The 16765-nt window shown below is 35.7% G+C and overlaps 1 protein-coding gene across 4 annotated transcripts in view; it reads right to left on the bottom strand.

Annotated features, from left to right (window-relative positions):
• Positions 1–833: 833 nt before the first annotated feature.
• The window catches only part of kank4 (KN motif and ankyrin repeat domains 4), a 60717-nt gene continuing 44785 nt past the window's right edge, over positions 834–16765 (bottom strand). For all 4 annotated transcript variants that reach the window (XM_047158432.2, XM_047158434.2, XM_017480361.3 and 1 more), the window contains 7 exons: positions 15938–16031; positions 10515–10775; positions 7768–7852; positions 6742–6961; positions 6443–6585; positions 5007–5207; positions 834–3966 (listed from right to left, as the gene is read on the bottom strand). In XM_047158432.2, the coding sequence (XP_047014388.1) occupies positions 3853–3966; positions 5007–5207; positions 6443–6585; positions 6742–6961; positions 7768–7852; positions 10515–10775; positions 15938–16031 (1118 nt within the window). In that variant the 3' untranslated portion in view covers positions 834–3852. The remainder of the gene's footprint in view (positions 3967–5006; positions 5208–6442; positions 6586–6741; positions 6962–7767; positions 7853–10514; positions 10776–15937; positions 16032–16765) is intronic.

The raw sequence follows: 16765 nt of genomic DNA, 5'->3' as shown, positions 1-16765 counted from the left end.
AAATAAAAACTCAGCAGAGAAAGATATTTTGAGCCTATTGAGACAGACAAACTTCATCTTAAAAGTTGTTCATCCTGCATGATGATTGGCAGGAAGATAGAACCTTATAAAATTAGTTTGGAGATTAATTTATCCACATGTAATACCAAAAGGATTGAGAATTTAAAAAATAATTAACACCACTTCTTCAACTCTTTTATGTCCAAAATTCAGAAGTAATGCTGAGCAAACAAAATGCTAAGAAGAATCTGTATGAAAGTAAAGGCCCAAATGCATACATACTAACTTTCGCAGGTCTGCAACTTTATTGAGAAGGATTGTTTTCATAAATGTTTAGAATATCACAAACACATGTTATATTTTGAATAATATTGGTATTAAATTGAGTATATTTAGGTCACTATTGCATTTTATCTGCACCGTCCATATAACTCTCCAGCTGCTGAAGCATTTATCAAAATAAACATTCAATTTTCTGTTATAGGCATTCAACATATATGTATAATGTGCTTTGGCCTTTCCATTTTTCCTTCCCCCATAGAGCACTGTTCTTCAGAGCACAAGTACAGAGCAACTGAATCAAAGTCCACTTGATGCACTTGGATAAAAGTCGCACCCAGCGTAAAAGAGTCACTGCCACACAAGATTCCTTATATGAAGGATGTCACTCAGGGCCGACAAAGTTTCAGATACAAACCTGCATATATATATATATATATATATATATATATATATATATATATATATATATATATATATATATATATATATATAATCATTTATTGATATTTCTTTTAGCGGAGCAAGAATATATGGGAAGGAAAATGTCACAGTCCTGGGACAGAGCATTTAATTATATATATATAATGCAGTGCAAAGGATAAAAACCTTCAGCTGTTTGAAAGTAGACATTTTCAGTTTCTTGCTGAAAAAGAAAAGTTGTTTAACTGGTTGTACTGGAATCACTGGGGTCAGACGTGACGACAGACATTGTTCTTAGAGGAAATCAGAAAAATAAGAAAAATCTCGCCAGTGTATAAAAAGATATATTCATACAAACATGTTTTAAAGACACATAAGCAAAACATATTGGATTTATAGATATTATATGAATACTCTATCCATACATATAGCAGCATGTAAAGTATAGCATTAGAAATAAATAATTATTAGACTTTTGGGTCCCATGTAGAGCGTGTTTACGATAAAGTACCACTTTCTATATTATTTGTAGTCTAACAACATGATTTGTCCTTAAAAACGTATTTGGTTCACCCTGTGTGTATCATCTCTGGACCATTTTACAAGCTAAACTTCACAATATTGGACATTTGGTACATTATGTACAAGACCAAGACTTAAGTTTATGTTAAAGTGCCTTTTCAAGACTGTGTTCAAAATAGTGTTTGTGCACCTCTGTTGAACTGCTATGACACTGTAATGGACGTTCAGAGAATCTGCTTCACTCAGTCGGACTTCTTAGAACTTTATATTTTATACACCACAGTATTTTCTTTTTCCTTAGAGATATTCCTAATCAAAATATTTCCAAATATATCAAGGAACCTTTGCCATTTCTTTAGTTTGTTCCTTTACCACTGGAACATAGCTGATAAATAAATCCACTGGTAAATCCACTGTACCACTGGAACATAGCTGATAAATAAATCCACTGGTAAGTGTGGACGGTTCTACCTCGGTGATCTACCATTTTGAGAAAATGCACTGAATAGCAGTCAAGTGCAAACAAAAACAGTCTTTTTTGTTTATTCCAGTATGTTTTCTAAGTATGTTTTCTTGTGTAATTGTACAGTAAGCCAACGTTACACCAGTATGAGTCACATTTCGCTTAAAATCAAAGCAAAATCGCATTATTGAATACTGCAGCAGATAGCTTCCACATTGCTTTCTCTGTTATTCATATATTTTCAAGGGTTATGAATAATATTTCAGCATTTAATAAAATAGCATATTTAAATACTTTATATACCAATACTTTGGTGATCATCCCCAAATCTTATTCACTGCAGGTCCAAGTGGTTGCTCCAGAAAATCATTAACATAAATGTCTTCAGGGGTGGACAAATCATACATGTATTAACTAGGTCCATGGGCAAGTAAATGCTCAATCGTTTGTTGGTGTGCCTGGAAACCTAATTGACGACTAGAATGTGGTCGCTAACATAAAGTAAAATTAGGTACAGTACAGTAGATGCAATACAGATGCAACTGAATATAGAAATTCCTGCATAGGGGAATTTTCCAACAAAAAAAGGTGTGTGTGTGTGGGGGGGGCGCTTGGGTTGTGTGGGGGTGTCTGAGATAGCACAAAGCAAGAAGCAATTTGTCAGTGTTTGGCTATGAGCTGTGGTGTTTTGCATAAATATTCTATGTTTGCGATGCACAAATATAGAAACAATTCTGAAACAATTATCAATTGTGCATCGTGAACTATGTTATTCTATTTTTATCATGCACAATTGATAATTGATTCATAATTGATTCCATAATTCCATGTAATAAATATATTAATAAACTATTTAAGGTAAGTTTGTTTGTTTGTTTGTTTATTTATTTATGTATTTATTAGATTGGAATAATTATTGGAATTAACCATTATTATTATTATTATTATTATTATTATTATTATTATTATGGAATCGATTATGAATCAATTATCAACTGTGCATCATAAACATAGAATATTTATGCAACAGCACTTACAAATCCATTCTGGCTTTTTCTCAATGTGTCTAACTGCTTGGTGACTGCATGTTGTGCTAGCAGGAAATTTGTATGACAGATTTAAGCTGGACTTTATTTTGCTAAGGTTTCATCAGTGTTTCCTCATTCTTGCATTTTCCTGATTCTGTGTTATCCATGCTCGATAATTCATTTGACTAGTAAAAGCCAGTGTGTGTAGTGCAGCAGGCGGTGGGATTTAGATTGAGCAGCATGCATTTTGTATATATACACACACACACACACACACACACACACACCATATGAATGTATTTGTTTTGCAAAAGGCAAAAGGGTTTTTTTTTCTGCTTGTAAAATGAGAGAAGACCAAAAACAAAAATAGCACAGACATGTAGTCTTCTTGTGCCAGGGACCCCAGCTACTGATTTGTCCACCCCTCGTCTCAATTGCTAAAGTCATTCTTCATATACTTATAAGTGTGGGTAGTGGAGTTGTGGGGGATGGGGCTCTTCTATATCAGCTCAGTATATCCAATTATTTAAAACACCTGACCAGATAGTGTGAAGCACATCACAGAGTCCAGCACTGACCTAACGTTTTCTGTTGCATTTTCGATTGATTGAATGTATTTGGTACGGGAGCTATCCTGCTATTTTACTGGCCTCATGCTAAACGCAAAGATAAAATAAACCTTTTAAGTTTTAACATGAAAAGCATTACCTGATAACCTTCATGATGGAAGACACAATTTTGCTCATCAGGTTATATTCAGACAGGCCTTGTATATTTTAGAGGAGAATAAAAAAAAACAGTATAGCAAGGTGCAATATAAAATAAATATAGTGTGTATCTGATAGACTCTATAGTAACATTCATGTATAATGCTCTCTACTTGACAAAAATAGAATAATACTTGAAAAACAGGACACAACATGTAACAATGTACCATGCTTCATCCACATTAAGTTAAGAGCTTTGACGTTGAACTACGCTTCAGAGAACTGCAAAACTTGGCCTGTTGCTTGTCCAAATCGAGGAAAGTCCATTTTTCCTTTCCAGATAAGTCTCACTGGTCAGTTTGTCTGGTTGAGGCAGCTGGAGGGTGAATGCAGGTACTGTTGCTACTGCAGAGGAAGTGTACGAGCAACTTCAGAGAAGACTTGTAGTATGTGAAGTTTCAGCCTTGTCAGCGTGGGCCTTCAGAAGGTCAACTAGCTCAGAGTGGGAGAACTTGATGGCCACCGAGAGTGCAGTGTGCCCATTCTACAAAACAAAACATACATACACACATTTATACAAACTTCAGGTACAGTATGTTGATTCTGTGGGTCAAAATCAGGTCACGCTGCCTTTCAAAAAAAAAGTGCCTCTCAAAGAGGACTTTTAGGCCTCTTTTTAACAACACTTTTAGAAAAAAAAGTTTCTTCAATGTTTTGTTTTGGGTTTTTTTTTTTTATATATATATTTACAGAAAACCTTCACTAACATGTGATCTTCAGTGGTGTCCACGATTTATTTTGTTACAAAACGATATTGTATGATATTTTTACTTAGTGGTTTCCTACCATGTTTAGAGCTGTTGTTACATCTAAATGTTAGCTTATAATTTCACACCTTGTACCAGTGGTTAATACATTTGCCTTGCACCTTCACAGTTGGGGGTTCAAGTCCTGCCTCCACCCTGAGTCCCAGTGCTTAGGGGGCCTACTCCGGGTACTCTGATTTTCTCCCAGAGTATAAAGACATGTGTTGTAGGTTGATTGGGATTTCCAAATTGTCCATATTGTGTGAATGGGTCCGTGATTGTGGGTGTAATTGTGCCCTGCCTTGTGCCCTCAGTTCCATGGGATAGGCTCCAGGCTACCTCACAACCCTGTGTAGGATAAGTGGTATAGAAAATGGATGGATGGAACCAGTTTAGCAAAAAGAAATAGTTTTGTCCAGATGTTGCTACTACGTTTGACCATGTGGTGGCAGCATTGTGTTTTCTAAAGCTGACCAGGAACCTACAGGGGCTTCATTAAATGCTTTTTCTAAATGAAAAGGAAACGCAAATAACTTTGTGTGTGTGTGTCTCTGTGTGTGTGTGTGTGTGTGTGTGTGTGTGTGTGTGTGTGCGTGCGTGCGTGTGTGTGTGTGTGTGTGTGTGTGTTTGTGCATATGTGTGTGTGTGTGTGTGTGCGCGTGTGTGTGTGTGTTTGTGCATATGTGTGTGTATATGTGTGTGTGTGCATATGTGTGTTGATGTATGTGTGTGTGCATATGTGTGTGTGTGTGTGTGTGTGCGCATGCGTACCACCTACCTTATCTTTCAAGCTAGTGTCACATTCAGATCTGTCTAGCAGTAGTTTGGCTATCTCACTGTGGCCGTGTTCGCAGGCACACATCAGTGCCGTGGAGCCATCTTGGTCCTGTGTGTTCACATCAGCTTTACAGTCGAGAAGAACCTGCACCATCGCTGTGCGCCCGTGACTAACTGCAAGCATCAATGCTGTCTGACCAGACTATGGGAAAAGAAAGAAAGAGTCATGAGGTGAAGGGAGAATAAATTATTTTTTAACATTCCTTCATCTACAGGAAACACCTTATCCTGATCAGGGAGGCAGTGTTTCCAGAGCTTATCACAGGAACACTGGAAATACATCCTGGATTGGATGTATCACTTCCACACTCATTCTCACCTAGAAGCTATTTCAAGTAGCCAATCAACCAACCGGCATGCTATTAATACGAGTGGTTCACTAAACAAGATTTGCACAGCACTTTTAACGAGATATTGACAAAAAGCAGCTTTACAAGAACCCGGGTGTAGATTTAGATCCCTAGTGAGCAAGCCAGAGACGACAGTGGCACAGAAAATTCACTGAGACAACATGAAGAAGAAACCTTGAGAGGAACCAGACTCAAAAGGGAACCCATTCTCTTCTGGATGGCACAGGATAGTGGGATTATGAATCATTATATTATACAGGTGTATAAGAGTAAAATCAAACACTACTAAGTATGTTAAAAGGATGATCAGTATGAGCGTATTTTAAATAAAATTCCTGGGTTGAGCACAGGACAGTCTGAATAAATACAGCAGAAGCTCTTAGGTGCAAATTTACAGAATCCAGGCAAAATTATCTGAAATTATTAACAAGGAAAGTGCAAATCTTTGAGGTATTCGTGTGGGTCCGTCTACCGCAGCAGACGTTGAGTCACAAGTGCAAAAGGTCCAAGAAGAAGTAGAGCATTAGGATGAATCTGTCAGTTCAAAATTTACTGTAAGTAGCTGATCCTTTTACCAATAATATATATGAAACAACAAGTTCAGGAACACTTTCTAAGCTGGAAAGACAGAGGCATTCCAGTGCTTTCTTATAAAAAATCTTTTATCCAGGCTAATGAGTACCAGGACTTCTGCAGAATGTTAAAGTGAACTCTTATCAGGATGAATGAGTCCAAGCTGTGTGACTTCATTCATTTATGTTATGATAATTATTTCAGTTTGGGCACAGTGTAGAATTAGGACACGATGACATGGGCAGAACATTTTGTTAGGTGTGTGTGTGTGTGTGTGTGTGTGTGTGTGTGTGTGTGTGTGTGTGTGTGTGTGTGTGTGTGTGTGTGTGTGTGTGTGTGTGTGTGCAGAAGTGTAGTCTAAGTACTAGTCTAACTTCATTTGAGACTAAACTGTGTGTAATCTTGGATAAGAGAATATTTGTACCTACCTGGTACAAATAATACAAGTATATACCTGGCCTGCCTGAGCGTTGACGTTGCCCAGGCTCAGTAGGTGCTGGGCCACTTCCATGTCCTCAAGTCCTTCTGCTGCAGTCAAAGCTGCCAACATGATCGCCGTGTAGCCGGCTTTATTTTGATGATCCACTTCACACAAACCTTAGGAACATAGTATAAGATGTAAGAACCTTTAATTGACAAATTCATACCAACATAAAATAAAGGAAGAATAATATTCATATTCATATTCTATCATAATCACATTACAACCACAAAGATGAGACATTAATGTTTAGAATTGATGTTTCATCTCACCAGTATCCAAAAGGAGCTTGACTACTTGGAAGTTGGAGTGGGAGACACTGTAGTGTAAGGCCATGTTGCCGTTGCCGTCAGCCAGGTTAACTATATAGCGCAGGAGAGTGGGGGTGTGATTTCCAACTTCTCTCAGATACACAGTGACCGTATCTGCCTGGGACTCTTTCTGACTAGAAATTCGGAACCATTCCTGATAGAGCACCATCAGAACCTGCCTCTAAAGATGACAGACACCACAAAAGCAGGCCTCATCACGCTTGATGATTGTTTTACTGTATCATGATATTCTGTTGAAAAGTAAGTCTTCACGTTGAACTTTTTGCATCAAATTCAACAACGTAATATAGAAGGGCTGTATTGAAAGTTGAGTCAAGCATGCACACTGAGGATTTAATACAGAAACTTCAGACGGTGTTCAGACATAACTACAGCTTAAGTTTTATTCAGAAGTTAAGTGGGATTTATGCACATAGGGTAGGGTTTCCTGAAAACAGGTGTGTTTCATTTACACAAGATTCTGACATTGGACTCTGTGATATTGTCTCTAATGAGGAGCAGTGTAAGGTCAGTGCCACTGACTGATGTTTTAATGCAACCACAATGTGTCACACTAAGATTTATGCGTTGGGCTGTAAATTCACTCAATAAAACTATGGAATGCCATTTGAGGCCAGTATTAAATCCATAAATATTGGCACTATTCATTCATTAATATTGTCGTCTATTTAAAGTCCACAATAAAAAAATCACACATTTTCATAATAATTGGAGACCTTTCTTATCTCAAGAACCATTTTTTATAGATTAAATTATGAAGAACACTCATTTAAAGTCAGCTTTATGTGTCGCAGATGAGTGATTGGCCAGCTTATCCTTAAAACTACTGCCATGTTTCTTTACAGGAGAGCACACTGGATAAACCAAATTTTGGCATTATTTTATTCATTTAACAAATCAAAACAGCAAATTAAATGTGTGTCAAATAAAATTAAAATAATTTTTCAAAGTTTTTGCATTTCTTACCATCTCTTTGTTTGGGGCAGCTACCTCTGCCATTCGGTCCTTTAAGTAGTGACAAGCGGCCATGAAGTTTTTATCTACAAGTTCACTGCAAGAAGACATTCAACAGCCCAGTAGTAATTAAAATCAGACACTCACAATAAGTAAAATACAGTATGTTCTACACATAGTCTGTGTTAGTAAACTTCTAATTAGAAGATAACTTAGAATAAATACAGAAAGTAGAAGCATGTAAAGCTTTTTCAGATTGGATTGTGAGGCTACAATTCAGAAAATGTATATATTGTATTTTAGATTTTTTAGATGAAGGACTATAAAGTGCAGTAAACTGTAAAATAAATGGAACATAAAATAAACATCTAAGACAAAATCTGTATTTAAAAATAGGGCGCTGAGTCTTTTGCACAGTACTGTATACAGTGCTCTCCACTAATATTGGCACTGTTGTTAAATATGAGCAAAGAAGGCTGTGAAAATGTGTCTTTATTGCTTAACCTTTTGATCTTTTGTTTAAAAAATTCACAAAAATATTCTGCTCTCATGGACATCAAAAAAAGCAGCTTCTCATAGCACTGGCCATGTATTCTCCAACCTCATCACGCATTATAGAAGAAGACTCAGAGCTGAAATCTTACCAAAGGGAGGTAGAACAAAGTATTGACTAAAAGGGTGCCAATAATTGTTGCATACCTAGAATTAACAAAGATATTTTTTTGGATAAACCTGTGTTTTGTTTCTTAATTGTTTGATATCCATGAGAGTATTTTTGTGAATTTTTTTAACAAAAGATCAAATGTTTAAACAAACAAACAAAAAAATTCACAGCCATCTTTGCTCATATTCACCAAGGGTGCCAATATTAGTGGTGGGCACTGTATATGTAACAGTGTGAAATACTGTCATGCATCAACATTTCATGTGAAAAATGAAACTCAACCTTCAAATGGAGCAACCTTTATGTAAAGCTGAGCCTATAACATACCCTTATGGGAGAATCATACACATTTCACATGTCATTAGTTGAATATAATGTGGTCACATGTGGTAAACATGCCAAAGTGCATACTATGCCCTGAAACTGCACATGTGAAGTGCAAAGTAAATATACCCTTGACATCTGACATCATATGGACAATATATGACAAAAAAAATGATTCATGTGAGAAAAACAATTATGAAAATGAAACCATATGCGCCATGTGTGAAAAAGAAAAAAAAAAACAACGATGCACTAAATATAAAAAATATATGGTCTTAGAACCACGTGTGTAAATCTGCATCATGTGTTTATTAACATGTTAAGGTCAGGTGATTTTTCTATAAGGGTATAGATACAATTACCTAAAAAAAAATAAAACAAAAAAACAAAAAAGCTGAAAGCTGCAAATCAAGAATACAGAAAGTGCTCTGGATTGTGTTTAACCACCTCTCATGGTGCTGTCTAGCACATGCTCTATTTAGCACACGCCTTCCTCTTTGTCGCACGTATTTAGAGCTGTGGTTTATGTTTAGAACATAATTCCAGACATCCATATGCTCATCTGCTCTCCATTAGCACTATTCAGTATGTGGCTTCCTGGTTTATTGAGCTTGTTCTCATGGTTATGGTTATTAAACCTGTCACTCAGCATTTGCCTGTTTTCTATCTCTGGACTGATGATTGGTATGACAAAGGCCAGGATTGTGTGTGTAAGAAAAAAAGTAAACCTGTATGCTGTTAAAATGCTCCAACACACAACTTTACAATTATAGGAAGTCAAGGTTATGATCCTAGATAATCACTGTGGAGTACCATTTGGAAATTTGTATTAATATACAGTTGCAATCAAAATGATTCACCAAATCAGGTTTATTTTCAAAATTTAAGGACTTTCAGCTGTTTGCAATGAACATATCAAACAAAAGCAATTGAAATAGCGCAACACAACGAATGCTTCAAGTGTTTTCTCTAAATTCAAGTGAAAATGCATATATATATATATATATATATATATATATATATATATATATATATATATATATATATATATATATATATATATATATATATATATAACTGTAATATCTCAGCACCTACTCTAAGTGGGAAATGTGCATCCTGGCTATATTTAGGACTCTGTGGGTGTGTGTATGTTTAGCAGTGAGAGGGGCCGTTCTTACAGATTATAGTAAATAAGTACTAGTAATAGGATTATTGAAAAAAATATATTTTTATAAACTTAAAAATATAAGACAAATAATACAAACTACCACTATTACAAATTTAAATATTTCTTGTTTATAAACTGAATAACCATTAACAAAAAAAGAAATAAAATAAAATTGGTATTGTTTTCTAGTTCTAAATATAAAACACTGTAAATAGTTCTAAGTCTGAGTACTACACTATTTTATTATATGCATTTTAATACTGAAATGGAAAGAAAAACGTATATTAGACTTAAAACTCAACCTAAAGGAAACTTTGCAAGAAATTTCATTCTAATTACAATTTTATAAAAATAAAACATTGGTGAATGCTTGTGCACTTATCATTATTATTATTATTATTATTATTATTATTATTATTATTATTATTATTATACTGAAGTTTTATATTGGTCTTCTCCCTTTGAAATATATAACAATGATAGAGCTCTGTGTACTATCTTAGAGACACAATCTTCTGTCCCATTGTATAGGTATATAGTATATATGAATGTCTTTCTTTGCTTAACTTTACTTGACTTCTATCTTTTTTTCTGTCTTACCTGCTGGGCTGCTCCTCCGGGGGATCAACACTGGCCTGTGGGTCTTTAGGCTCCACAGAACCCTGGGAGCCCCCTGCCTGAGCTTCTTCAGCCTGCTCCCCAGCAGGAGCAGCCTCCTCCTTCTCCTCCTGGGCCACTCCACTCTCTTCTCCCTGTTCCTCTGTCTCCGAGCTATCCATCTCCACCTCCTCCTCCTTCTCCTCCTCTCTGTTGTCCTCATTCTCCTCCCCACTGGACTCCTCACTGGAGGTTGTCTCATAGCTGAACAACACAGACAGCCTCGGTTATCGATGTCAATCTTTTAGGGTTAACTGGTTATGAGTTATGCATTCTTAAGTTTAAGGTTAACTTCTTAAGGTGAGATTTTAATAATCAACAAACCAACCATCTAAGGAACTGAACGGCAACAAATAGTAGATAGATACCATTACAAACAGTTTAGTCTATTATAATAATAATAATGAATTATAAATAATAATAATGAAAACATCCATGGGTTCATGTATGTATTTAAATGAAAGTACTCATGCTTAAAAAGGAAAGTACACAGGTACAAGTAGGCTGCCATGAATGTACAAAGGAAATTTGTGTGCCTCTAAGCTGTGTTATGAGACACCAGTCTCCTCTGCTTGGTTGAAAAATCCAGCTCTTTCATTAAAATCTCATCAGGAAGCATGTAATTCCCATAATTCCACAAATGCACAGTTGAAATGCTGTGTGTTCATGTGTTTGGTTCAATTACAGCAAGAGCGATTTCACATCCAATACGTAAAAAATGTAATTGTGCAGTGAAATGGTAATATTTAAAAATTAATTAATTAATAGATAATAATGGAAAAATGGAAACCAGTGTCTGTATTTTCTTTTAATCTCGAAATGAAGACACACTATTTTTCTGTTGCAGTTTATACAGTTTATACAGTTTATTCTTCTTCTTCTTCTTCTTCTCCTTCTTCTTCATCCTCATCCTCCAAACTATTAATCACTTTCTTTTTAAAATAAACTACAGTGAACTAAATGTTTAAGGCCTATTTTCCTTTTTCTCACTGCACTAATGGGCAAAAATTTTGAAAATGCATACATTTTGAATTTATAAGCAATTGATAATGCTCTATGTAAACTTGCTTTAAAAAAAGGTTCAAACAACTCTTAATCTTCCTCTTCAACTAGAACGCAGACTCGTTTCAGCGCTCTAAAGTTGCAGCTGTTTGACTGATTGGGGATAAATGGGGCTTTATGTTGCAAAACATAGGGTCTGAATTTGGTTTTACCTACTGAATCTGACTTCCAAGTAGATTATTGCTGTATAATATCCATAATTGCTATCAGTTTTTAGCACAGAGAAACGAGTGCGTTTTGCTGTACAGGAATCTAATACTAACTGAGCAGTACTTATCTGAATTTCATTGTGTGTTGTTTTCTTTGCCTGGATCATGGCGGCATGGTTAAATTCTGAAATTACTAGCTGTCATCTCTAACAACAGTCCTGCCAGGATCCTCTTAAGATAATCCTAGCTGATCTTCTACATGGTTTAGAATACAAATCTATCACCTCTATACCAGGACAGCAGTCACTGCTACATCTGCTATAACTGCTGTGTAATATTATTGATCATTATCACCATCAGACTCATTAGCCATTAGTCCATATAGATAGATGTTTATTTGGTGTGAATATATATTATGAAGTTAAATCTAGAGCCCTAAAGGCCATATAGGTTTTATACAGAGCCCAACAACACACCGTTTCCTTTTCAGAGAGGATTCCAAGTTCAACCCACAATTAATAGCCCTTAGATCTCCCTTGATCACTCCTTTTTATATACATTTTTGAGATTTTATATTAGGAGGAAACCCCCAAAGTACGGTGTGAACATGCAAGCTCCGTGCACACAGGGATTCAAACCCCCAACCCTGGAGGTGTGAGGTAAACAAGCTAACCTCTTAGACACCGTGCCCCCCCACACACACATATATAAATCACTTTTAATACCTCTTTAATTTTGTGTAGTCTGATTTCACTCTTAAAGTTATAACAAACATAAAAGCATATTAGTTAGCAAGTGATACACCAAAAAGCATATTAGTTAGCAAGTGATACACCAAATGCCACCTTGGCATCAATTAAATAAGTCTATGGAGTTTTACTGGAGCAATGAACAGCATTCTTCCAAAAGATATTCCCTCAAATGGTGTTGTGATGACAGTGGTTGAGAATGTGGAAAATCTCCCAGCTGTGTTAAATTGGGTTGAGAGCAGCTGACTCACCATCCCTCCAGATACTTGTAGCATTTGTGCCAGGGCTCATTCTGTGCTTTACTAAGACACTGTAAGATGTTTTTAATTTGTCACCAGTCTGTAGTGTTTTACATGTTTTAGCTGGGCGGCTGTGGCTCAGGTGGTAGAGCGGGTTGTCCACTAATTGTAGGGTTGGCGGTTCGATTCCCGGCCCACATAACGAAGTGTCCTTCGGCAAGACACTGAACCCCCGATGGCAAGTAAGTGCCTTGCATGGCAGCTTTGGTACCATTGATGTATGAGTGTTTGGGTGAATGAGACACAGTGTAAAGTGCTTTGGATAAAAGCTCTATATAAGTGTGCCATCTACCATTTACATAGAACAGTAAACTGTGAATAAATAGGTAAGGGAGTGTTTGCAGACACAAGATGGCGGTGCAGGAGGACCAACTATCTGCTCTGCTCTATCAGGGTAATTATCTTACTGCTGAGGCCTGGGCAAACACAGCTGAAATACAGCCTCCACTAGTGCCGACCTGGTCCCAATTGCAGAGACAGTTCTTTGTTATTGCTGAGGATTTCCATTTTCACTCGTCATCTAAATCACCAGCAGCAAACAAAATTGACACCTACAGCCTCTTGTTCTACCTGATCTTTGAGATGATGGATGAAACAGGGAAAGTGGGTACAGTTAAGACAGAGCAATTTTAATTTGATTGATGAAAATGACATTGACCTTTGGTCACAATTTTTAATGACTTTTTTTTTAATGACCTTAGCCTTCATGGCAATTTGAGCAGTGACTAGTTCATTCATACAAGCCTGATTATATATGCACTACAGTTCCATCTGCATTAGTGGACATGAGGTTATGTGGCTTTCATTATGTGAACTTCTCTCACAAATGACTTGGTTTGTTTTGCATATTAAAATTGTTTTCTGGAGAGAAATAAAAATCCACTTCCGTATTTCTGAGTAATTTCAATTTGTCCAAATTATAACAGGATGATCTATAATAGATTAACTACTTTTAAGCTCATAACTGATAACTGTACTAAACTAACAAACCACATTTCTTTTCACATTTCTGCCACTACTGTTTTAATCAGATATTAGTTAACAAAACAATAACATAATCATTTTGATATAGCACTTTTCATAAAATCTCAGTGCTTATAAGTGCTTTACATATACAAGATTAAAAAGCAAAACAAACTCGCTATGATATGACACATCATTAAGCAAACAATAATCATGACTTAACTATAAGTCATGTGACCCTGACCAGGAAAAAATGGTTGAAGTTGAATGAATGAATGAATGAATGAATGAATAATTAACTATAAATCTATGAAAATTACTATAAATCATGAAAAGCACATTTGATAAGTTTAAAGACAGAGTCACCATGAATTAGAAATGAGAGCTAAAAGCTATAGAAACTGCATTCCTAAAGTTCTCATGGGAATTGAATAATAAATCAGCATATAGGGTTACACCAAGATCCAACTATAGCTTTTGCATATACAAAATAACTATCACATACTAGAGTGTAAAATCAGCAACCCTTCAGCAAATAGACTTAATACCCAACATTAGTGATTTAGCAGAATTTAGAAAGAAGACATTTCTATTTATCTAAAAGTTTATGGGTGTGTCCCAATTTGCATACTTATGCAGTATTCTATACCGTTTTACAGTATAAATAGTGAAAGTAGTGTGTTCACACTGAAAATTCCAAACAGAAAAAGTACACTTCAAATACTCGGATGATGCACTTAATTAATAAAAAAAAAAAAACGAAGCGTGGACTTGATGGACACTTCATGCACTCAGCTGTCACAGCTTTAATTATTTAGCAGAGGGGGAGGGACTATCTGACTCCGATGTTGAACGAAAAAATAACCTTATAAAATTCATATACTACATGGTTGAGTACATAGGGCATAAGTACACAGTGTATAAGTGCATAGTGTATAGTGTGTCATTTGGGACACAACTTATGTCTTTGTCACAATCGGTCATCCATTTGGAATAGCCGTATTGTTGCATATAGCCAAAATGTTTGAAAATTGCATGTCCAATACCCTAAATATAAAAGAAGAATAATAGATGGCCTAAAATAAAACCTTGTGGGACACCATGCTGAACATTTGACACTGAAAATTCTACCTTAGCACTAACAAACTGCTAACAATCTGCCAAGTAAGCTCTAAGTCAGACAAGAACTTGTTTAAACTGCCCGTGTTTGTAAATCTGTCCATTAAAAGTCTATTTTAAAAAATCATTGTCAATTGCATCAAATCGAGCACTCAAGGCCAACAGTACCAAAATGGAAACGTTATAGTTGACTCATCTTTTCTCCATCACAATTGTGTTAAGTTTTCAGTGGCCTTTTTTCATAAATAACCTGTTTTCTCAAATGGCATCTGGACCAGGATATAAAACTTTGTCTCAATCTACAACCTCAATTCCAAAAAAGTTGGGACACTGTAAAATGTAAACAAAAACAGAATGCAATGATTTGTAAACACTTATTTTTCCAGCCTTTTGTTGCCCCCGTCCCAACTTTTTGAGAAGTGTTGCGGCCATCAAACTCAAAAACCCTTTTTTTTCTTAAAATGGTACATTTACTCAGTTTAACATTTGATATGCTTTCTGTGTTCTCTTGTGAATAACATATGGCTTTATGAGATTTGCAAATCATTGCATTCTGTTTTTAATTACATTTATTTACATTTTACACAGCATGGAATTGGAATTGATAATGATAATGATAATGAGTCTTTATTAATCACATATAAATTATAGCACAGTGAACTTTTTTCTTCGCATTCCCCAGCATTTCAGGTAGCTGTGAATTTGGGTTGTAATTAATACATTTATGCTCTTTCCTTAAGATTCTCATACACTTATCATAAGTTTGTCAACTAATAATGTGTTATCTTTGCATTGGCATCGGCGAAGCAGTCATTCATGTAATAAAATGGCATACCTACCTAGTAAAGTATCTAGTTCATATTTCAGTCAACCAAATGATGAGTATCCCAGTAGTGCAAAAATGTATGTTAAATTATTTGTAAAATTAATGGTGTACCACTACTGTGAGCCATTACAAGGATGATGAAAATTTAAATTGTTTCCAAATGCAGAGCATGGCAAAAATAAAAAATAAAACAACTTACCCTCCATTTACGCCAACAAATTTCAGGTTTTTCTTGGCTCCTGCAGCCCTCTGCTTGTCAGGACAGTCATTCTTCTTCATGATAGATTTGAGGCCTGGGAAGGGAGAGAGTGGTCAGATGTGAAGTTGTATTGAAAAACAACCCAACAAAAACACTTTTTGCTATGATATCACTGCACTAAGAAATACGATTTGTGTCTTTGGAGAAGAGTGATTTTACAAAATCTTGTAGAATTGTAGGATGGGTGCTTGCCACAGGCCCTACTGACATGACTAAAAAAGAAAGTTAATTCCCCTCTGGCTGTCTTTGTTCGGAATAGGCATTATCCTACCTTTCACAAATAAACCATAAATGTTGTAGTTGTTTGGGGGCTTGTTATATCTGTACACCTGTAGATTTAAGATTCCTATCACACCACTTTAAGACAAAAATTATTTAATTAAATTGATATTCTGTTTACTTAGGAGGACATAATTGTAAATGTGCGAGGCTGATAGCTTGACTATGGCTGCATAAATGCAAGTTTATGCCAATATTATGAGACCACCATTGACATACATTTATGTTGCCTTGAAAAAAACATATTCTCCCAAATATTGTTGAAATGCATAGTATTTACTGTAGGTAAACAATAAATATCGACGATAAGAAATACTGTAGTATCAATACTGTAGAGAAATAGCTATATTCCAAGGGTTAACATCTTTCTTAAGACATGGCATGTACCAGCTACAGACCATTCATTGGGCAAAGGAAACTTCAAGAAATATGTTCTTTATTATTTTTAATAAAGGTAAAATTTGCTGTCCTCCAAATGTGTTCAGTTGC

This window comes from Ictalurus punctatus, chromosome 11 (genome assembly GCF_001660625.3).
Source record: "Ictalurus punctatus breed USDA103 chromosome 11, Coco_2.0, whole genome shotgun sequence".
NCBI lineage: Eukaryota > Metazoa > Chordata > Actinopteri > Siluriformes > Ictaluridae > Ictalurus > Ictalurus punctatus.
The sequence above is the reverse complement of the archived record's forward strand: the minus strand, read 5'-3'. Positions and strand labels throughout refer to the sequence as shown.